At 36.4% G+C, this 17,323-nt stretch overlaps 1 protein-coding gene across 1 annotated transcript in view; it reads right to left on the bottom strand.

The window, feature by feature from the left end:
- lrrc9 (leucine rich repeat containing 9) overlaps window positions 1-17,323 on the bottom strand; it is a 32,354-nt gene that overhangs the window by 9,179 nt on the left and 5,852 nt on the right. The window contains exons 7-27 of the mRNA XM_008400044.2: window positions 15,456-15,638; window positions 14,409-14,564; window positions 13,151-13,353; window positions 12,137-12,268; window positions 11,507-11,686; window positions 11,298-11,412; window positions 9,703-9,838; window positions 9,492-9,623; window positions 9,285-9,412; window positions 8,486-8,662; window positions 8,292-8,411; window positions 6,924-7,115; window positions 6,708-6,833; window positions 5,649-5,789; window positions 4,765-4,942; window positions 4,460-4,680; window positions 3,449-3,571; window positions 3,231-3,361; window positions 3,040-3,145; window positions 1,988-2,127; window positions 728-864 (exon numbers count right to left, since the gene is read on the bottom strand). Of these exons, the coding sequence (XP_008398266.1) occupies window positions 728-864; window positions 1,988-2,127; window positions 3,040-3,145; window positions 3,231-3,361; window positions 3,449-3,571; window positions 4,460-4,680; window positions 4,765-4,942; window positions 5,649-5,789; window positions 6,708-6,833; window positions 6,924-7,115; window positions 8,292-8,411; window positions 8,486-8,662; window positions 9,285-9,412; window positions 9,492-9,623; window positions 9,703-9,838; window positions 11,298-11,412; window positions 11,507-11,686; window positions 12,137-12,268; window positions 13,151-13,353; window positions 14,409-14,564; window positions 15,456-15,638 (3,157 nt within the window). The remainder of the gene's footprint in view (window positions 1-727; window positions 865-1,987; window positions 2,128-3,039; window positions 3,146-3,230; window positions 3,362-3,448; window positions 3,572-4,459; window positions 4,681-4,764; window positions 4,943-5,648; window positions 5,790-6,707; window positions 6,834-6,923; window positions 7,116-8,291; window positions 8,412-8,485; window positions 8,663-9,284; window positions 9,413-9,491; window positions 9,624-9,702; window positions 9,839-11,297; window positions 11,413-11,506; window positions 11,687-12,136; window positions 12,269-13,150; window positions 13,354-14,408; window positions 14,565-15,455; window positions 15,639-17,323) is intronic.

Genomic DNA, 17,323 nt, shown 5'->3' with positions numbered 1-17,323 from the left:
GTTTTAAGTAAGTAATTCCTTAATATTCATGAAAAAGTACAAGTTACACTGTAAAAAAAGTCTCTAATTTACAGTAAAATTCTGGCAACCACAACCACAACTGAAAGTATTTTACCATAAATGGAAGACATTTTTACAGTGTACATGGGAGGTTAATTCACTTTTAACATTGGAAAAATGTCTTGTGATAAATTAAATAATCTACCAGTAGAACTAGCACTTTTTCATCAATTTTAAGGAATCACTTACTTAAAACAAGTTACTATTTCTTGCCGAAAATTACTTGTAAGTTAGTTTTGTCTTCTTTTAAGGGATAAGATTTTGTGTTTTTGCAGTGTATCTTTGTCTGACTTTAAAATTCACTTGGCAATCTGAAACATTTAAAAGTGAGAAAGGATAAAAATCGTAGAGGAGACAAAGAGTATGAAGAGTTTTGTTAACTGCAGCTGTAAAACAACAACAGCCAAAAAACAACAAACAATTGAAATCACAGAAAAGCTAAAAGAAATGTTCCAAGATAAGTCAGAAAATAAGAACGCGAAGGTGGGCAAAGAAAACACATCGACAATCAAAAGCTTTCAAAAGCTGTTGAAAAGAAAGTCAGTTTCTCTTTTCTTTGTGACCCGTCATCCAGCTGGCCTGCGGTCCATGGGAGGTATTGCTCTTTTACGGCTCACCCTGTCCTGACCGCTGTGAGCGGGAAGGGGGCAACCTGAACCATACGTACCTTGGAGGAAGAGCGCTTTAAGATTGGTGAGCCTGCTGAGCTCCAGATTGGCCATATTGGAGATGCCATTGTGACTCAAATGGAGCACCTCCAGGCTCCCCATCAGCGGTTCCAGGCCGACGCCGGGTCCAGAAGGCCTTAAAGACAGTCACAGAAAACCAGTTAGCAGCTCTGGCCTCATTCTGCCTCCCGCTGCTGCATTCAGCTGCACAGGCCTTACAGGTGCAGGAAACTCTCAACAATCACAGGACAAACAAACAAAGGAGCAACTCTCACAGATCTCCTTGTATATTGATAAAAATAAATAAATATTGACCATTTTCACATTTGGCCTAAAATAAAATAGAAAATATCCCTTTAAATGTTTGATATTTGTATTAAAATGCATGAAAAGATGGCAGTACTGTGACACATAGCGGCTGCATTGTTTGGTCAGGGCTGCCCTCTAATGGTGTGTACAAGACAAATAGTTTGTTTCTCACCAGCTGAAAACACAAAATCCTACCAAGTATGTTTGTCTATTTTCTAGTGAAAATATCTTATGTAGCTTGAAGTAAGACAAAACTAACTTACAAGCACATTTTTAGCAACATATAGGAGCTAGTTTTAATGAAATAATTCCAAAATATTGATTTTTTTTTTTTGTGTATTGATTTCACTGGCAGATTATTTATGCTGGTGGAACAAGTATGTTTTTTTTTTTAAATCACTATTAAGGAATAATTGATGTAAAACAAGCTCCTATATCTTGCTGAGAAGTTACTTTTAAGTTAGTTTTGTTTTATTCTAAGTGTATTAATTTATTTGGTTTCAAAATTAGACCAAAAATAATTGGTAAGATTTTGTTTTTGTAGTGAACATATTTTAGTAGACTTACATACGACAAATTATCTTACAAGTACATTTTCAGCTAGAAATAGGAGCTTGTTTAATAAAATAATTGATTAATATTGATGAAAAAGGCAGATTGTTTTGGCACTTGGAGATAGAATTTTTTCATTTTTTCTGTTTGTTACTGTATCCTTCAGTAACAACCATTTGTATTAAAATTATGTGTTTGATCAGAAACAAAGTTAAAGTTTGTATAACATATGAATGATACGATCTAGTTAAAGAAAAACCGACGCTGCCTCAATTTTAGGCAACTTTTCATGTGTTCTTAGTTGATTTGTGACTGCTGACTTTTTTTCAGCAAACCTAAAAGAAAAAGTTGAAAAATAGTTATATACTTCTTTTAATTTTGCGTTTTTATCGTATTACCTGTTAGATCTGGATGAGCTCTGCTGGCCGTACCCACTTGAGTTGACTTTGCTGTGCAGAATCTGTTTGTTTGACCGAAGAGCTAGAGTCTTCTGCCTCGGCAGAATGGACTTGATGTGGTTGTGGTTTAGATACAGAACCTGTTATAAAAGAGTTAGTAAAAGTTTCTTTATTGAATTGTGAAGAGTTTAAATTATGGATTCAAGCAATTAGATTAGTGGTTTGTTAGATTAAAATTAGTTCCAATCGATTAACTAATAACGTCCGCTTAGACCTTGTTTTATTGTTGTAGTTTGGCCGCCATCCAGCAGATGGCGCCACTGGTCATCCTTAAGTAGAGCCAGTGACGCATTAACAAAGATGGCGGCCAAATCAGAACGGGAAAGAAAAACGGTCCAAACAGAGATCGGTGTGGGATACAAAATGCACTTTATGCGGCTCTATTTTGACATAAAACACTCGACCAACTCCTTAAGTCACCTTCTCATTCAAAAATTCATGATCTGCTACGAATAAGAGGATGTGATGACACAGAAGCGAAGGAGCTAATGCAGAAAAACAGCAATATGATGAGAAAAAAGCTTGACGCCATTAAGCAAGGTTGGTTTTTAGGACTATTGTAAGTTAATAATGAACTTCATAGAGCGACGTTTTAACTTTCCTTTAAGAGCAACAACAGACGGTACTTCTATATGAACACCTCTTTTTATGGGGAATTAACTACGTCACATTTTATTCGGTTTATCTTTTATTTTTCTACAAGCAACTTCAGATGTTCCAGTTTTGTTATATTTGATAAATATTTCTAAGAAACCACAATAACCTGTTAATGCTTTCGGTATTTACACAAAAATTGTCAGAATATAATAATGTGCTTTCTTAAAATGTATCATAAAAAATTTTGGCCTTTGAGTAATGGAGAAAGATAAACGGCTCCTTAGAGAAAACTCAAGTTTTTAAGAAAATAGACGTCCATCAATTATTTGCTTGTCAAACGATAAGATCAATACATTTTAGACTAACTTGTATCCCTAGTTGGTATGCTTTCTTACTTTGATCTTGGGCAGGTGGATGAGGCCTGAAAAGGATGTGAGGTTGTTCTCATCCAAGTTGATCTTGCACAGGTTAGAAAATAAGTCTGGACACAGATCAACCATCCTGTGGGATGGGGGAAGGAGGTTTGAAAGCTTTATTCATTGTGGGAGTGAATGAAATCTCAAACTCGACAGTTTCAGATTCGTACCTGATGGAGCAGGACTGCAGGCTCAGATGGGTGATTTCTTTGTAGTTTGAGTGGCCAAGCTTCTCCACTACAGAGTCAGCGGTCAGTCTTCCCTTGAACATCATCTTTGCACTGTCACACTCACCTGAAACCTGCAGAAAATGCAAACAAAATAATGTATAAAACTTAATGTAAGTGCTGTAAGGTGCGATACAGTAGTTTAGGTTTTTGGAGCATACCACTGCGGTTCCATCCAGAGCTTTAAGGAATGGTAAATGGAAAACGACGTATATTCGATAGTTTTCCAGTATGTCCACTATGGGATTCCCATAAAGATCCAGGATGATTAGATTTTCCAGTGCCTAAAGGGAAAAAAAGTGAGTTTAGACATCTCAATAATAATTTAATTATTTGAATAGGGATGCAAGTTATAGACTGATGTATTAGTTGACTAATGATTAATTGATAGGCAATTTTCTTAAAACCCTGCGTTTTCTCTTGTATCAAGAAGGCCGACTGCACAACGGTGTATTGGGACATTGTAGGTAGAAAAAATTAGTAAATATCCACCAAAAAAACTGAAAAGTCTAGAGAATAATCTCAGAAATGTTCTAGAAAAAAACTCACAAATTTCTCAGCTCCAAAAGTTGAAAATTCTGAAATTAATCTCAGAAATCTTATTTTAAAAAAACAATGACATTTCTGAGCTCCATCAGTCTATGATTGCAAGAAAATCCTCAGAAATTTTTAGATTGATCTAAAAAAATTTGGGGGGGGTTTTGGTGGAGATTTGCTCCCCTTTTCTATCTACACTAGCTCTTAATACACCTTTCCGTAACGAAGGGTTACATTTTTTATAATCTGCTGACGCCGCTCCGTCATGCAGCATCTCTGCTGAATTGGCGCTATTGAGGTGAAACTTGTTCATCGAGTGTTTATATTTAAAAACAGAACCGCATAAAGTGCATTTTTCATCCCAAACCGGACTCTGTCTGGACTGTTTTCTATTTTTTGTTTTGGTATAATAGCACTACAATCTTTAATTCTATGTCGACTGTCTGGCTCCGTTTAAGGATGACCAGCGGCGCCCTCTTCTGGATGGCGGCTGAAATACAACATTAAGAGGGTCTGATAGAGGGGCTGTTGTAAATCAATTGGAACTCATTTTAATCTAATAAATTATTAATCGACATTTAATTGTAAGGCGGTTAATTGTCCGCACGCCTGTATTTTAAACTATTTTTCCTCACTTTAAGAAAGTAGATGTCTCTCGATGTGGAAATCTGGTTGCCTCCTGCGTAGAGCTCCAGGAGAGTGTGAACGCTCCTGATGCCACTCGTTGAAGTGATGGAGTTATTTTCAACAGAGAAATGAGTCAGAGAGGGCAGCTGGTTCAGAACTGGGCAGTCCAGACTTTTAAGATTGTTCCCATCTAAGCTCAGCTTCTTCAGGCATGGAAGTTTTGCTAAACCTAAATAAACAGGAGGGAAAATAAAAACATATAGGTACAGAGTCTGAGCTGATCAGAGGAAGTGATGTTGAGAGTGGGATGAACCGTTGAGTGAGCTGATGCAGTTGTTTTTTATGGAGAGCTCCTCTAACTTGAGGCAGGTGTCCAGGCCGCTGAGTTTGGAGATGTTATTGTCGTTGAAGGAGACCCACTGCAGGTTCACCAGCTTACTCAGATTGAACAGTTTGAAAAGTCTCTGGTTGTCAAAGTTCAAGGTTGTGATCTGCTCAAAAATTGACGACCGCAGGCAAATAAAAGGACATATCAAATATATATATTTATAAAAGTCGAAATTTACATAAACACATCCACCTTTTATTTCTCAATGAAGTTAAATCTAACAACGTTTCTTGTTTTAGCTTAGAATTATCAAAATTATTTCTACTTCATAAATGACAGAAAATTTAGCAAGAACCTTTTTTCTGGTTTACTTGAATTAAAAAGTTTGTGACTCCAGTTGGTTAATCTATTAGACATTTGTGGAAGTAAACCCAAAACATCTGACTCAAGTCATACAGTTTAAAAGACAGTTTAAAATCGATTAATCGTGATTAATCAATTATTGAAATGACCAAATGTATCTAAACTTTGAATTCAAGTAATTCAAAAAGATTTCTAATATTCACACCAAGCTTTCTGCCATTTAGCAAAAATAAATAATTTTGGTGATTCTGACTAATTTAAAACAAGAAAAGTTTAGTCTGATTTAACTTCAGACAGTAAGGAAAAAAATGTGTCTCTTTTTATTCAAAGTATGGAAATATCTGATTCCAACTGTATATTCTACCCAAAAGGTCAAGCTGAACACAACTTATGGCTTGGAGGACCAAGAACTGTGGCATCAAACCACTAAACTAAACTTGTTGAACTTTTACAGATGCATATGTGGAGTAAATGTCTGAAAATAAAGTCCTCTTGCTGCACCTTACCTTTGCCATCCAGTCGGACTCCAGTTCTCTGCCGGGACCCCAGGGAGGCGGACCCAAACTGGAAATGAGCTGAGCAGTGGACAGCAGGCTGAGGCTTCGAGGACGTTTGCTGTCGGTACGGGACTGGGCCAGAAGGGCCGCCTAGAAGCACAGCCGGCAAATCTAAAACCAGTTTGCTCTCATCATACAGAAACCTTACAGCAACTCGACCAGAGCAATGACAGACTTTTATTTCTGCAGAATAATAACATCTAAAAACACAACTACAAACTAGAGCTGAGACGATCAATCGGATTAATTGTGATAAATCTATTGAAATAATAATCAACTAATTTAGTAATCAACTAATTGCCAACTGGAGTATACATATTCAACAAAGGACAACTGCAGAAATAACATACTTATAGTAGTAATTAAGTCAAAACTGTACAAAATAATTAGCATTTTCACAAATAAATCTTTGTCCGTAAATATGTTTTACCCAGAACTCTTCAAATGGCAGTTTTAGCTTCACAGCGCATTTCAAAAACATTAAGGTTTTTGAAATGGTTAATTTTCCAGACACCAAAAAATATATATTACATATTGCCAAAAAGAAGTCAAGCTTTTAGGTGCTTGAGCTGTTTTTAGCAGTACAGACCCAAATGGAAGTACAAAACATGCAAAATTTTTATAATGTGAAATGTGCATAATAGTTCCCCTGCAACCGTCATCCTCAGATATAACCAGGTTGCTTAAGATCGTTTTTGTTCCCTTAATTTTAGGTTTTTTGTCTGATATTGGAATTAGCTTGGTGATCTGAAACATGTGGGATAAATAGAGGAAAATATTTTTTCACTGCCTACATAGAAGCGCTATGATCATTGCTGCCACATGTTGAATATGATCTAATTTTATATTGGAACAACTTCCAAGATGTGCACAGAAATCAAAGTTAACGATGAGATTCATGTTGTTTTAAAGTTTTGCCTCAAACTAAAGATGTAGCAAAACCTAAATTTGTTTTAATTTCATAAACACTTTTGCTGCCCTCACAAAAAAAAGCTATAAAACCTTTACCTGGCTGATTTTGACGTCAGCAGCCATGTGACGAGCTTCCTCTGCCTCTTCTTCCGTTACCATCGCTCCATCGAGGTGTGTGAGGGTTGCAACTCGGACCAGTATGGTCATTCTGACCGCCTCTGGCTGGAGATAAAAAAAAACATTCACACATCCTTTAAATGTTGGAGTTCTCGCATGCTGCGTGTGACAGTAAGCTTTTCACCCCGCTCACACCTTGGTCCATGGATTATATCTGGTGTCCAGTTTCTGTAAAGCAGGAGTGTGTTTCCGCAACACAGCCGTGTCTTCTCTGACCTTGGTCAACTTATTCCAGCTGACGTTGAGCTCTTGGAGCTGCCCTAAACTCTGCAGCCCCTCCAGAGTCATCAGCTCGTTAAAGCTAGCGTCCAAAACCTCCAGGTTGTGCTGAGGAAACAGGCGACAAGTTTTTATTCGTTCTGCCTCTGGAGTGTCTGGGGTGTTTTCACATATTATAGTCCAGTAGACTCAGTTTGATTGGAAACCAAAGTTGCAACATTTGTTGCATTTTCAGCTCGTGCGGTTAACTTTCACTCTGTGGAGTGTCCAACGAACCAAACCTTTGGAAAAACCTGTTCCCATCCTCGCCTGTAGTGGCGCTGCACCAACAACCACTGCAGTAAATGACACAAAAACCTCTGAAGAACAGAGTAGACTGCACTGCAGTCTATACTTCCTGCTTTTGGAGCAATTTGCGGTCTGCTTGGCATTCACATATGCATTTGAACCACGCCAGAGTTCACTTCAACCCTAAGTTTGTAGGTGGACGAGATTTCAGTCTTTTGGTCTGCATCAGATCGATTGATGTGAATTCTGATGCGTTTGGTTCCCCAAATGAACCAGACGTTCTAAACAAACAAACTAGAGGCAAACTAAACAGGGCAGACTTTCACACCAGCCCTGTTTAGTTCACTTTCATCAAACTCTAGTTGTTTGTCTAGAACGTCTGGTTCATTAGGGGAGCTGTGAACGCCTAACTATGATGTGGACCAAAAAAGTGAACTCTGGTCCAATTACAAACCTTGGTATCAGTTCGGTTGACGTGAACTTTGGCATAGTTCGAATGTATGTGTAAACGCCAGAGATGGAAAACAGTGCAGGGCATTCTGGGTAAATACATCTTCAAATGCGTGAGGCTAGCCCTTGCAGGAGAAATGCCTTGTGGTTTTCTGCCAAAGACAAGAGAAATCCTCCAAACGCTAAAATTTGGCACTACCCCATTTTTGTTTACATTTCGTAAAAAAGAAAGTTATGCTCATGTCTTCAGAAGTTTCTGTGTCATTTCCTTCAGTGGTTCTTGCCGCAGCGCCACCAAAGGCGAGGAAGTAAACAGGATTTTCCAGAAGTTTGGATCGTTCAACAGTGCAGTGTGAAAGCGAACCACACCAGCTGCAATGTAAGAAATGTTGCAATTTTGGTCTCCAATTGAACAGAGTCTACCAAACTATCAGGTGTGACAACCCTCTAAATGTTTCTCATAAAACTGCTGCAATATCATTTAATTTGGTCCTTTTGGGTGGCCCCATACACACTATTGCATTGATTTTATAAGACTATGTTTACCAAGTGAGAGATGTCATCAAGGCGTGTGAACTTATTGAAGCTGATGGTGAGATGTCTCAGAGCTGAGAGGCTGGAAATCTCTTTGATTTTACTCAGACTGTTACCATGAAGGTTGAGGACCTGCAGATTCAACACAGCAGTGACAGATCACTGAGAGGGATGTGAAAAGAGTTAAACACCTTCAAAGGCCTTACAGTGATCTGACTGAGGATATTCGCTCTGGCCACACTCAGCAGGGTTCTCTCATCAAGGCTCAACAGTTTTGGCTGCGGCTTCAGAGTGGGATCCATGCTGAGGGCGGCGACGTCCGCGGTGGCGTCTTCAGAAAGAGAAACATCCCTCTGTCCACAGCGGCTCAGGTCTTCTCTGTTCTAATAACCCATCAACATGTTCACCGTTTGGTCAGTGCTGATTTTAACAGTAAAACAAAAACATTTATTTTTATGTACTGCTGAGCTTTAATGACATGTTTGAGCTGAATTTAGTAATCATGCAGCTGATTTGGGTTAAATATCTTTTAGACATTTTTAATTTTACAACATGAAACAGCAAAAATTTTCAGAAACAAAATTTGTGTTCCCACATTTGGATTACTGATCCAATAAAAAAAAATTACACATCTTGACACCCCCACGATTATTTGATTAAAGGACTTAGGCAAATTGCATCTTGACTGCATTTAGCTAAAATTCACTTATAACATGACATTTTCCCCATAAGTGAGATAACCTGCCAATGGAGCTATAACTATTTTTATGAATATTTAGGAGTTACTGTCTTAAAACAAGCTCTATATCTTGCTGAAAAGTTACTTCTAACTTAGCTTTGTCTCATTTAAAGTGGGCAAAGGTACTTGCACTAGAAACTAGACAATACTTGGTAAGATTTTTTGTTTGTTTTTGCAGTGTAGAGAGCTTAAATATCCAACCAGAGTGATGCCAGAAGCTTTTCAGTTGTACAAAGATAAGTCAGGAAAAAAAATACTCAAATTACCGTAGTGATATATTCAAAGTGTATGATGTACTCTGGCAGGATGAGCTCATGGTCAAATACAAACCACTGCCTCCGGTGGTGGAGCCCACCCTCAGCGCTCTGAGACATTCTCGCTGACGTGGGTCTCTCTAAAGAACAAACACAAGGAGATCCACTGAAACTGACCGGCTGCAAAAGTAAACTCTTTGAGTTGGGTTCAGGGAATACCATCGCTTCCTGCAGAGCTGTCCCTGGGGTCCAAGTATTGGTACACAGAGTAGACGTTGGGAAAGCCGTTTCCCAGGTCACCAGGAACAGGCAGGCTGTTACCCACAAACACCTTACAGACAATAACATGGCCTGCAGGGGAACCATAAGACTTCAGCATTTAAAGCATGGAGAGAGAAGGAACCGGGGGATTTTAATAAAACTGTCTCACCATGCCTGAAAGGGATTTTATCTAACATTTGCTTGGAGTCACATTGGTTGGCCTGCTGCAGCAAAAACTGGATTCTGGGTTGTTCAGAGACAGCTAAACTGTTGGATAAAGGGACAGCAGCCTTTCTTTCCAAACCCTAAAAATACAGAAACACAAAAGTTAATCAATGTTAGACTGAAAAGTAATAATCAAGAAACTGACACTTTGCTTCTTTGCACAAGAATGTTAAGAAAAGCTTTTATCTACTCTAAGCGGTCATTGATTTGAGTTGTCTGAAGACATGATCTTTTTATATATTTCTATTTTTAAAATAGTGAATCAACCAAAGCAAAATAAATTTATTTACAGTCCCTTATGAAAATATTTGCTCCTTAAAATTCTTCACTTTTATTAGACCTGAAACGATTAATCTGATTAATTGTGATGAACTGATTAATCGTGAACTAAAAAAAAAAAGCCATTTGCTGAAAGAACACACTAAAAGCAGTAATTAAGTCAAAACTGTACAAAAATACATACATTTAGGATTAAATGTGTACATTTGAAGATAAAAAAACATTTTTCTATAAATATGTTCAAGAACTCCACCAGTGGCATAGTTTTAGCTGCTTCAAATTCTGTAAACATAAAAATAAATAAAATCTCCCATTAAGCACCTTTTGTTACACATTTATTAACCAGTTAATCGAAAATCTAATCACCACATCAGTCCTATACTGGACTGATGTTAAGTTCAGCAGAATCAGAATAGAGACTGAGCTGCTCACATGCTGATGTTTAGAAGTATTTTATTTTTTAGCAGCAGATGCATCCTTTGCTACAGATAATCAAATATTAAACTTTTATTGCACTTTAGGAAACAAAATATTTATGATTTAAAAGAGAAATTAAATTATTTGTTAATGTACTTCTAATATTATAGAATATGCTTTTTATCCAATTAATTGATTAATCGTGAGAATAATCAATTACTAAAATAATTCTTAGTTGAAGCCTTAATTTTTATTGGAATTTTATATGATGTATAAAAAATGCTAGGACTTGAAATACAACAAAACTTACAGGTAACTTTTCAGTAAGATAGATGGTTGTTTTAAGTCAATAATTTCTTAATAAAATTGCATGATAATTTCTTTTAGCTTTTATTTTATTTTTCCTCCTTTCTTGATTTTACTTTTGTCTGTTAGAAATAAATAAATAAATGAATATTGATCAAATAAAACTAGATCCACTGGCAGATTACTTGACTTGGAAAATTGGAAAAATGCCTTAAACGTGAAAAAAAATCTGCCAGTGGAACTTTTTTTTATCAACATTAAGGAATTATTTACTTAAGATAAACTCCTATAATTTTCTGAAAAATGACTTAGTTCTGTATAATTTCAACACTACTCTGATATTTACACAAGAAACTGGACAAAAATACTTGATAAAACTTTGTTTTTTTGCTCTGAATACATAAAATCTTGTGGTAGTGACCTGGTGAAAAAAATCAATGGTAATGAACATTTTGACAAAACACTGCATGCTTAATTTTCATAGTAATTAATCTGTGTCAAACAAAACCAGTCAGGTGTTTCTAGCAGCTTGCTCACCTTCATTTGTTTGGTGGTTTTGAAACCCTCCTCTAAAATAAATAAAGTTTCCTCAATCTCACTTGTTTCAGGGTCAGCAACATAGAATAAATATTCCAGTCGACGTCTGTAGTTTCTGTTTAAAAAAAAAACATGCCTGTATTCCACAGCACGAAGTGTAGACATGCAGAGGCTTTAAAAGGCATTACGCTGTCATTTTCTTTACTCACTGCAAGACGACAACGGATTCTTCTGTGGAAAGAAGGCTGTGAAGCTTGTCTTCAAAGCGAAGCCTCAAAGCGCTATTGTGGATGCGGAAAACCCTGTTAATCTTTATGTCTGTGATCCTAAAGCTCGTGTAATCGGATGGAGAGAAGCGGGAGAGCAGCAGGTTGCGACAGGAAGCGTACCTGTTGGTTTGAAAACATAAAACAAGCTTTTATCTGCTCTATGCAGCTTTGACCTACTGCAAAAACAAAATTATATTCTAGACTGTCTTGGCCTATATTGCTACACTTGAAAAAAGACAAAAACAATTTAATAGTTACTTTTCAGCAAGATATACGGCCTTGTTTTTAGTATATATTTCCTTAATATTGATGGAAAAAGTAGTTTCACTGGCAGATTATTTAATTTATAATCAATCCCCGTGTTATAAGGTTGAATAATCTGCCAGTAAAACTAGTACTGTACTTTTCCAGCAATATTAAGGAATTGCAGACTTGAAACAAGTTATTTGTAATTTTGTCTTATTTCAAGTGTACTAATAAGATATTTGCACCAGAAACTACACCACTATATTTGGTAAGATTGTGTGTTTTTGCAGTGAGAATCTTGTTGATGAAGACCTAAACCAGTACCATGAGTCTATGTGGCAGCCCTCCTCCAAACGAATATTTCCAACACTTTCCAGCTCCACCAACAAAAACTGAACCAAATATTTTGTCTGCTTTGTGGCTTGGATCAGTTCTTCCTCATACCAGGCCTGAACCCTAAACACATACACACAAAAACAGCCATTGTTATTCATGCCTGGAAAAGGTTGCATGTTCTAAAACGTTCCAGTCCGATAACCAAAGCGGTTACGTGAATACGCTTATAACTGACAATCATAGCAGCGACGGATGTAAACATTTACATGAGATTATATCCATAATTCAGCCATGGCGGAAGCGCTCATCATCTATCAGCCATCTTCTTCTTCTGGCAAAGTCGGATGTGCCTAACCGCCATTAGCCATCAGAGGAGACTTTAGCATCTTATTCAGCCGATAGAGTAAAAAGCCCCGGCTACGTAAGCGGCGTTTTCGAGAAACGCCATTTTGACGTCCAACCGATTCAGTCTCCATTTTGGCCATTTTACATAACTATTTTTAGAATTATACACAACTTTTTATGAGAGCTCTCCCGGGGAAAAAAAAAAATCTTCCTCCTACTACTTCCTGTCTTCTTTTTCGTGGTTTTCACGAAAAAGAAAACCTATATTAGACGAAATCGATAGAGGATATAGTTTTTATTATTATTATTATTTTTAAAATCTGTGTAATATATAGCAACTCGGTCCACACTCCATTCCAGTAGATGGCGGTAATGCACGTCTAAACGTTGCTTGCCAACAGAGAAAGATGGAGAAAGAGAAGAAGAAGAAGTAGTTGACATCCGGTTGTTGAGTACATTATGTCTATTATGTCTACTGTAATGCGAAAAATTATTTCGACACGGCTGAAAAACCACCTCATCCTAGGGTAAAACCTTTTTACCGAAAAACGTTAGGTTTTTGTTGGTTTTTTTTCCGAAATTGGCGTGTTTCCATTAAGCTAATTCATTTTCGTAATTTCAATTTGCGCAGTGTTTCGGTTTAACGCAGCCATTTACTCATCCATTTTCCTGGTCCATCGCTGCAGTCTTTCCCTCAGTGCTTCTATCTTCAGCAGTATTTTGCGCTCCACGCTGTTAACGTCCAGCTTTGCTCGCTTAGTGAGAGCGTCTTCGTTCACTTTTCGTCCTTCCAATTCTGTCTCCATCTTACTGCTAGGAGTCCCAGGACTTTGTGTCATCATGGAGAGTTCATGTTCAAGCTAAAAATGACACACAGTGCGGTGAAAATAACGTATTCCTATAGTGCTTAAAAATAAAATAAATTTTTTTCCGCACCAGATCCAATTATGGTTTTAATCTGGCTTTTTCTCTCCCTTTCTTTAAAAAAAAAAATTAATTACAAATGATAGGTTTTATTTCACTCATCCCTTATGCGAATTGTACAACGGAGAATTAGGGCCATGCTACGAGAATTTTTGTTAAATTTCTAGAAAATAATAATAAAATCAACAGTAAAAACAAAATTTTATCAGAAGAACGTATTAAATTACAAGGAAAAAGTCATATTAAAGAGAAAGCTTAGTTATCACAATCTAACATTCAGATCAGTTTGTGTGTTCTGTCTTCAAAATATACATTTGTTTGCTCAATTGTTTCAAAATCCTGCTACTGATAATACTATGTATTAAAATATTTAATATTCCCTTATCTGTAAAACTCACAAAATGCTCAGCATTCCTCATTATATATATTTTTTGTGATTTTTTGTGTAGGAATTTTCATAAAAATACGACTTATTTCTCTAGTGTTATGATTTTATTCCGGTAATATTTTGACTTTATTCTCGTATTATTTCAACTCTATTGTCATACAAATTTATTCTTGAAACATTATGACGTAATTCTCATGATTTAAAATGACCTGAATTCAAAGTCTAAATAAATAGAAACTGTAAAACAAGATGGCTGCCCTGGGCGCCCTGGGCACATCTGAACTACGGAAAACCAAGAAGTGCATTGGAGAAAAAAAATCCGGATTTTCCAAAAATTAAATCTTCAAAAACCCAAAAATGTGACAAATTGATCAAATTGGTTTATCATCCAGGACTACTTATATAGAGCTTTTGCATTTTTGTGTCATACACTTGTTTCAAATCATCGCATAAATCATAATGTGAGACAAATATAACTTGAATAAGAAAGATTTCAGAAATACAAGTGGAAACAGCCCAGATCAGTGGAACCAGATGATTAATTTCACCTGTAGGTCAGATGAAACTGCTGCAATAATTATTTAATTATTTAGCAGTGCTTACACTTTTGAGGGTGTGACTGAGAGTCCGGATGCATTCCTCAGGCAGCTTCATCAAACATTTCTTCCTTTCCTCTAGAGCAACCTGGGTCTCTCTCAGGTTCCTTTGAGCAAGGCGAACACGCATGTTGTAGTACATCAGTTTTTTCATAACTGCAGACTTCAGAGGAAAGAGGCCAAAATAAAAAATAACAATAAAATGTGCGTCAATTAAATAAATCAAATGTTTTGCCTCTTATTAGTTGAAGATTATAGCAATAAACGCTACATTATATCCCCACAGTGCTGTGACTAACGGTTATTTTGGCAATTGATTAATCTGATAAAAAAATTTGGCATGTTCATCAAATTTTTTATTTAACCACTTAGGACTATTTATACAATATTAAAAATACAAAATAACTTCTTTTTTTTTTTTAAACAAGAAAATAAACATTTCCTAAAATGCAATAATAAAAAATATTTTCAAGATCAACAATTGAACAGAAGGTTCAGCCCTTTCAGTTTGACCCAACATCAATACAATGTAGGGCTGATCTGTTAACAACTGATTAATAATTGGATATGAAAAGGTTATTAATATAATATTTCTTTTGTCCTAAATTTTAGCTAAAAATGCCACTTTTGGAGTTCTGTGTAGAACATATTTATAGACAAAGATTATTTTATTTTAAATGCTAAACGTTTACTTTTGTTTACATTTTTGGATTAATTACTGCTACGACCGTGTTGTTCTTTCAGCATATTACCTTTTCTTAAGTCTGAATACCTCAGTTAATTAATCAATTTTAAAAAATGAGTTGATGATTATTTCAAAAACCGATTAATCATTTCAGATGGGAAACAACCTGTGAATTGTGTAAAATCAACAATGTTACATCATTCAGTGAGTCTTACACTTTATATCATAATGCAATATTCTTTTATACGTTAATCTTTAAATTGCTGATGTTTGGTTTCCAGTTTAAGGTTTTGTCAAAAGTGTTAACACGCTTAATCGCAACCCCATCAACCCACCAACAGATAGGTTGGAGTCTTTCCATCTTAATACCTCAGCAGTATCCTTGATTTGTTTGCAGGAGACATCCCAGTTGTCTAGTCGCTCCAGGCCCGGCATGTGATAAAGGATGTGTATACCGTAGTTGCACAGCTCACACACAGGGTTCAAAGCTGAAGTGGGGTCATTCAGAGCTAACTCTTTCAGATGGGGCAAACGGGCCAGATGGGTCAGTTCCTGTTGGAGCAAAACACAAAGACCAGATAGAAGATGATACTTCTGTACTATCAGGTTATTTGATCTTAAACGTGACCTACACAAAACATCTTCCTTACGTTTTTGCACAAAATCATTTATAGATAGAGATTTTATTCTGTCTAGTTTGTGCTGTTTTAGGGCCTCTTCTAAACCAGTTGACTGAACCTGCTGGAGTTCTGCTTGGGTTGCTAGGTAACAGGCTGGACTTGGCTGGGGCTGCTAAGTAACGGCGCAGTGCCCATGTATTGTGACTCAACAAAACAATAAATCAGAATCAGAATTCATTTTAATGTCATCGAGCACAAATAAAACACAGGAAAATGTTAAAAATAGCTACTCCCAAAGAAACACAGAACAACTGGGATGTTAAGAATAAATTTAATAAGTACATAAATAAATACCTATCAGGTTTTAGATGGGTTTACTGTGTTCAGTGAAACAACAGCTCTAGGTAGAAACTGTTTTTTAGTCTGTCAATGATTTCTTACATAGTTCCCAGAAGTCTGCCCCGGAAGTGATCCGTACCATCTTAGCAGGCAAGCGCATGCGCAATGGAAAGCGGACCCATGGCTTCCAAACCAACAAATAGAAAATATGTGGACACTCTTAACCAATGCGCGAGAAAATGATACATTAAAATGGCTGCTGTTTGGATCGACCCGTATGAGAAGGAGAAGAAAAATATGTGCACAAGCTGCCTCTGGTCTCATACTACTATAGTTAACTACTCAGTGAACACAAAGAGTGTGTATATCATGGAGGAGTTTTACGGCCTGAAATCTGTGGACGCATACAATCGATGCTTAAACAGATTTGTAAAAACGTTCAAACTCTTCACATGAAAAACAAGTTTCCGGTGACCTGCAGAGTAAGTACATACTTAGGCTACATGTCCGTCTTAGCTAGCAGATAAAAACATTAGCTAAGCTAATATTGCTATTTCAACAGTACGTACTACAGAAAATATCACTTATATTTATCTTAGACAGATAGATGCACAGAGGTGAGTAGAATACTCAAAAACTATAATCGAGTAATACTTGTAAATTAAAGTACTGGTTCAAAAATAAGATAGGGACGAGGCGAGAGCTAATTCTAAGCTTGTGGTTTGTTTATTGTTGTCATAGCAACTCTATAGCAACTGCCTGCCAAGATTCCTTTTTTTTCTTCTTTTTACTTTGTTACAATAAACAACAACACAACTGTGCTGCAAAGCCAAGATGGCTGTTAGCTACAAAGTTCACAGAAGTGTGGCGTCACATGAGAAATATATATTGCCAAAGAACAGCTGGGTGTTTTTTTTTCAAGCACTTCGGCTGTTTTTAGAAAAAGTTAAGAACCAAATAAAAATATAAAAACAAAATGTGATTTTTTTTTTGTCTGTGTGTGTGTGATTTCAGTCAATTCCAGGTTTATTCATAAAACAATACAAATAAATATATTGGTATATATATATATATATATTTACTACTATTTCAGATCTAACTGTACCTGTTTTTCTCATGTGAGAAATTAAATACGGACTGCTTTTCTCAAAAAAAAAAAAAAAAAAAAAAAAAAAAAAACAAAACAAAAAAATGTTTTCCACCTTTTAAAAAGCACACTTTTGGATTCAATTCAGCATGAATTTTCAGCAGAAAACACGCCGCCCTCTGCAGCTCCAC

Source organism: Poecilia reticulata, linkage group LG22 (assembly GCF_000633615.1).
Source record: "Poecilia reticulata strain Guanapo linkage group LG22, Guppy_female_1.0+MT, whole genome shotgun sequence".
Lineage (NCBI taxonomy): Eukaryota > Metazoa > Chordata > Actinopteri > Cyprinodontiformes > Poeciliidae > Poecilia > Poecilia reticulata.
The sequence above is the reverse complement of the archived record's forward strand: the minus strand, read 5'-3'. Positions and strand labels throughout refer to the sequence as shown.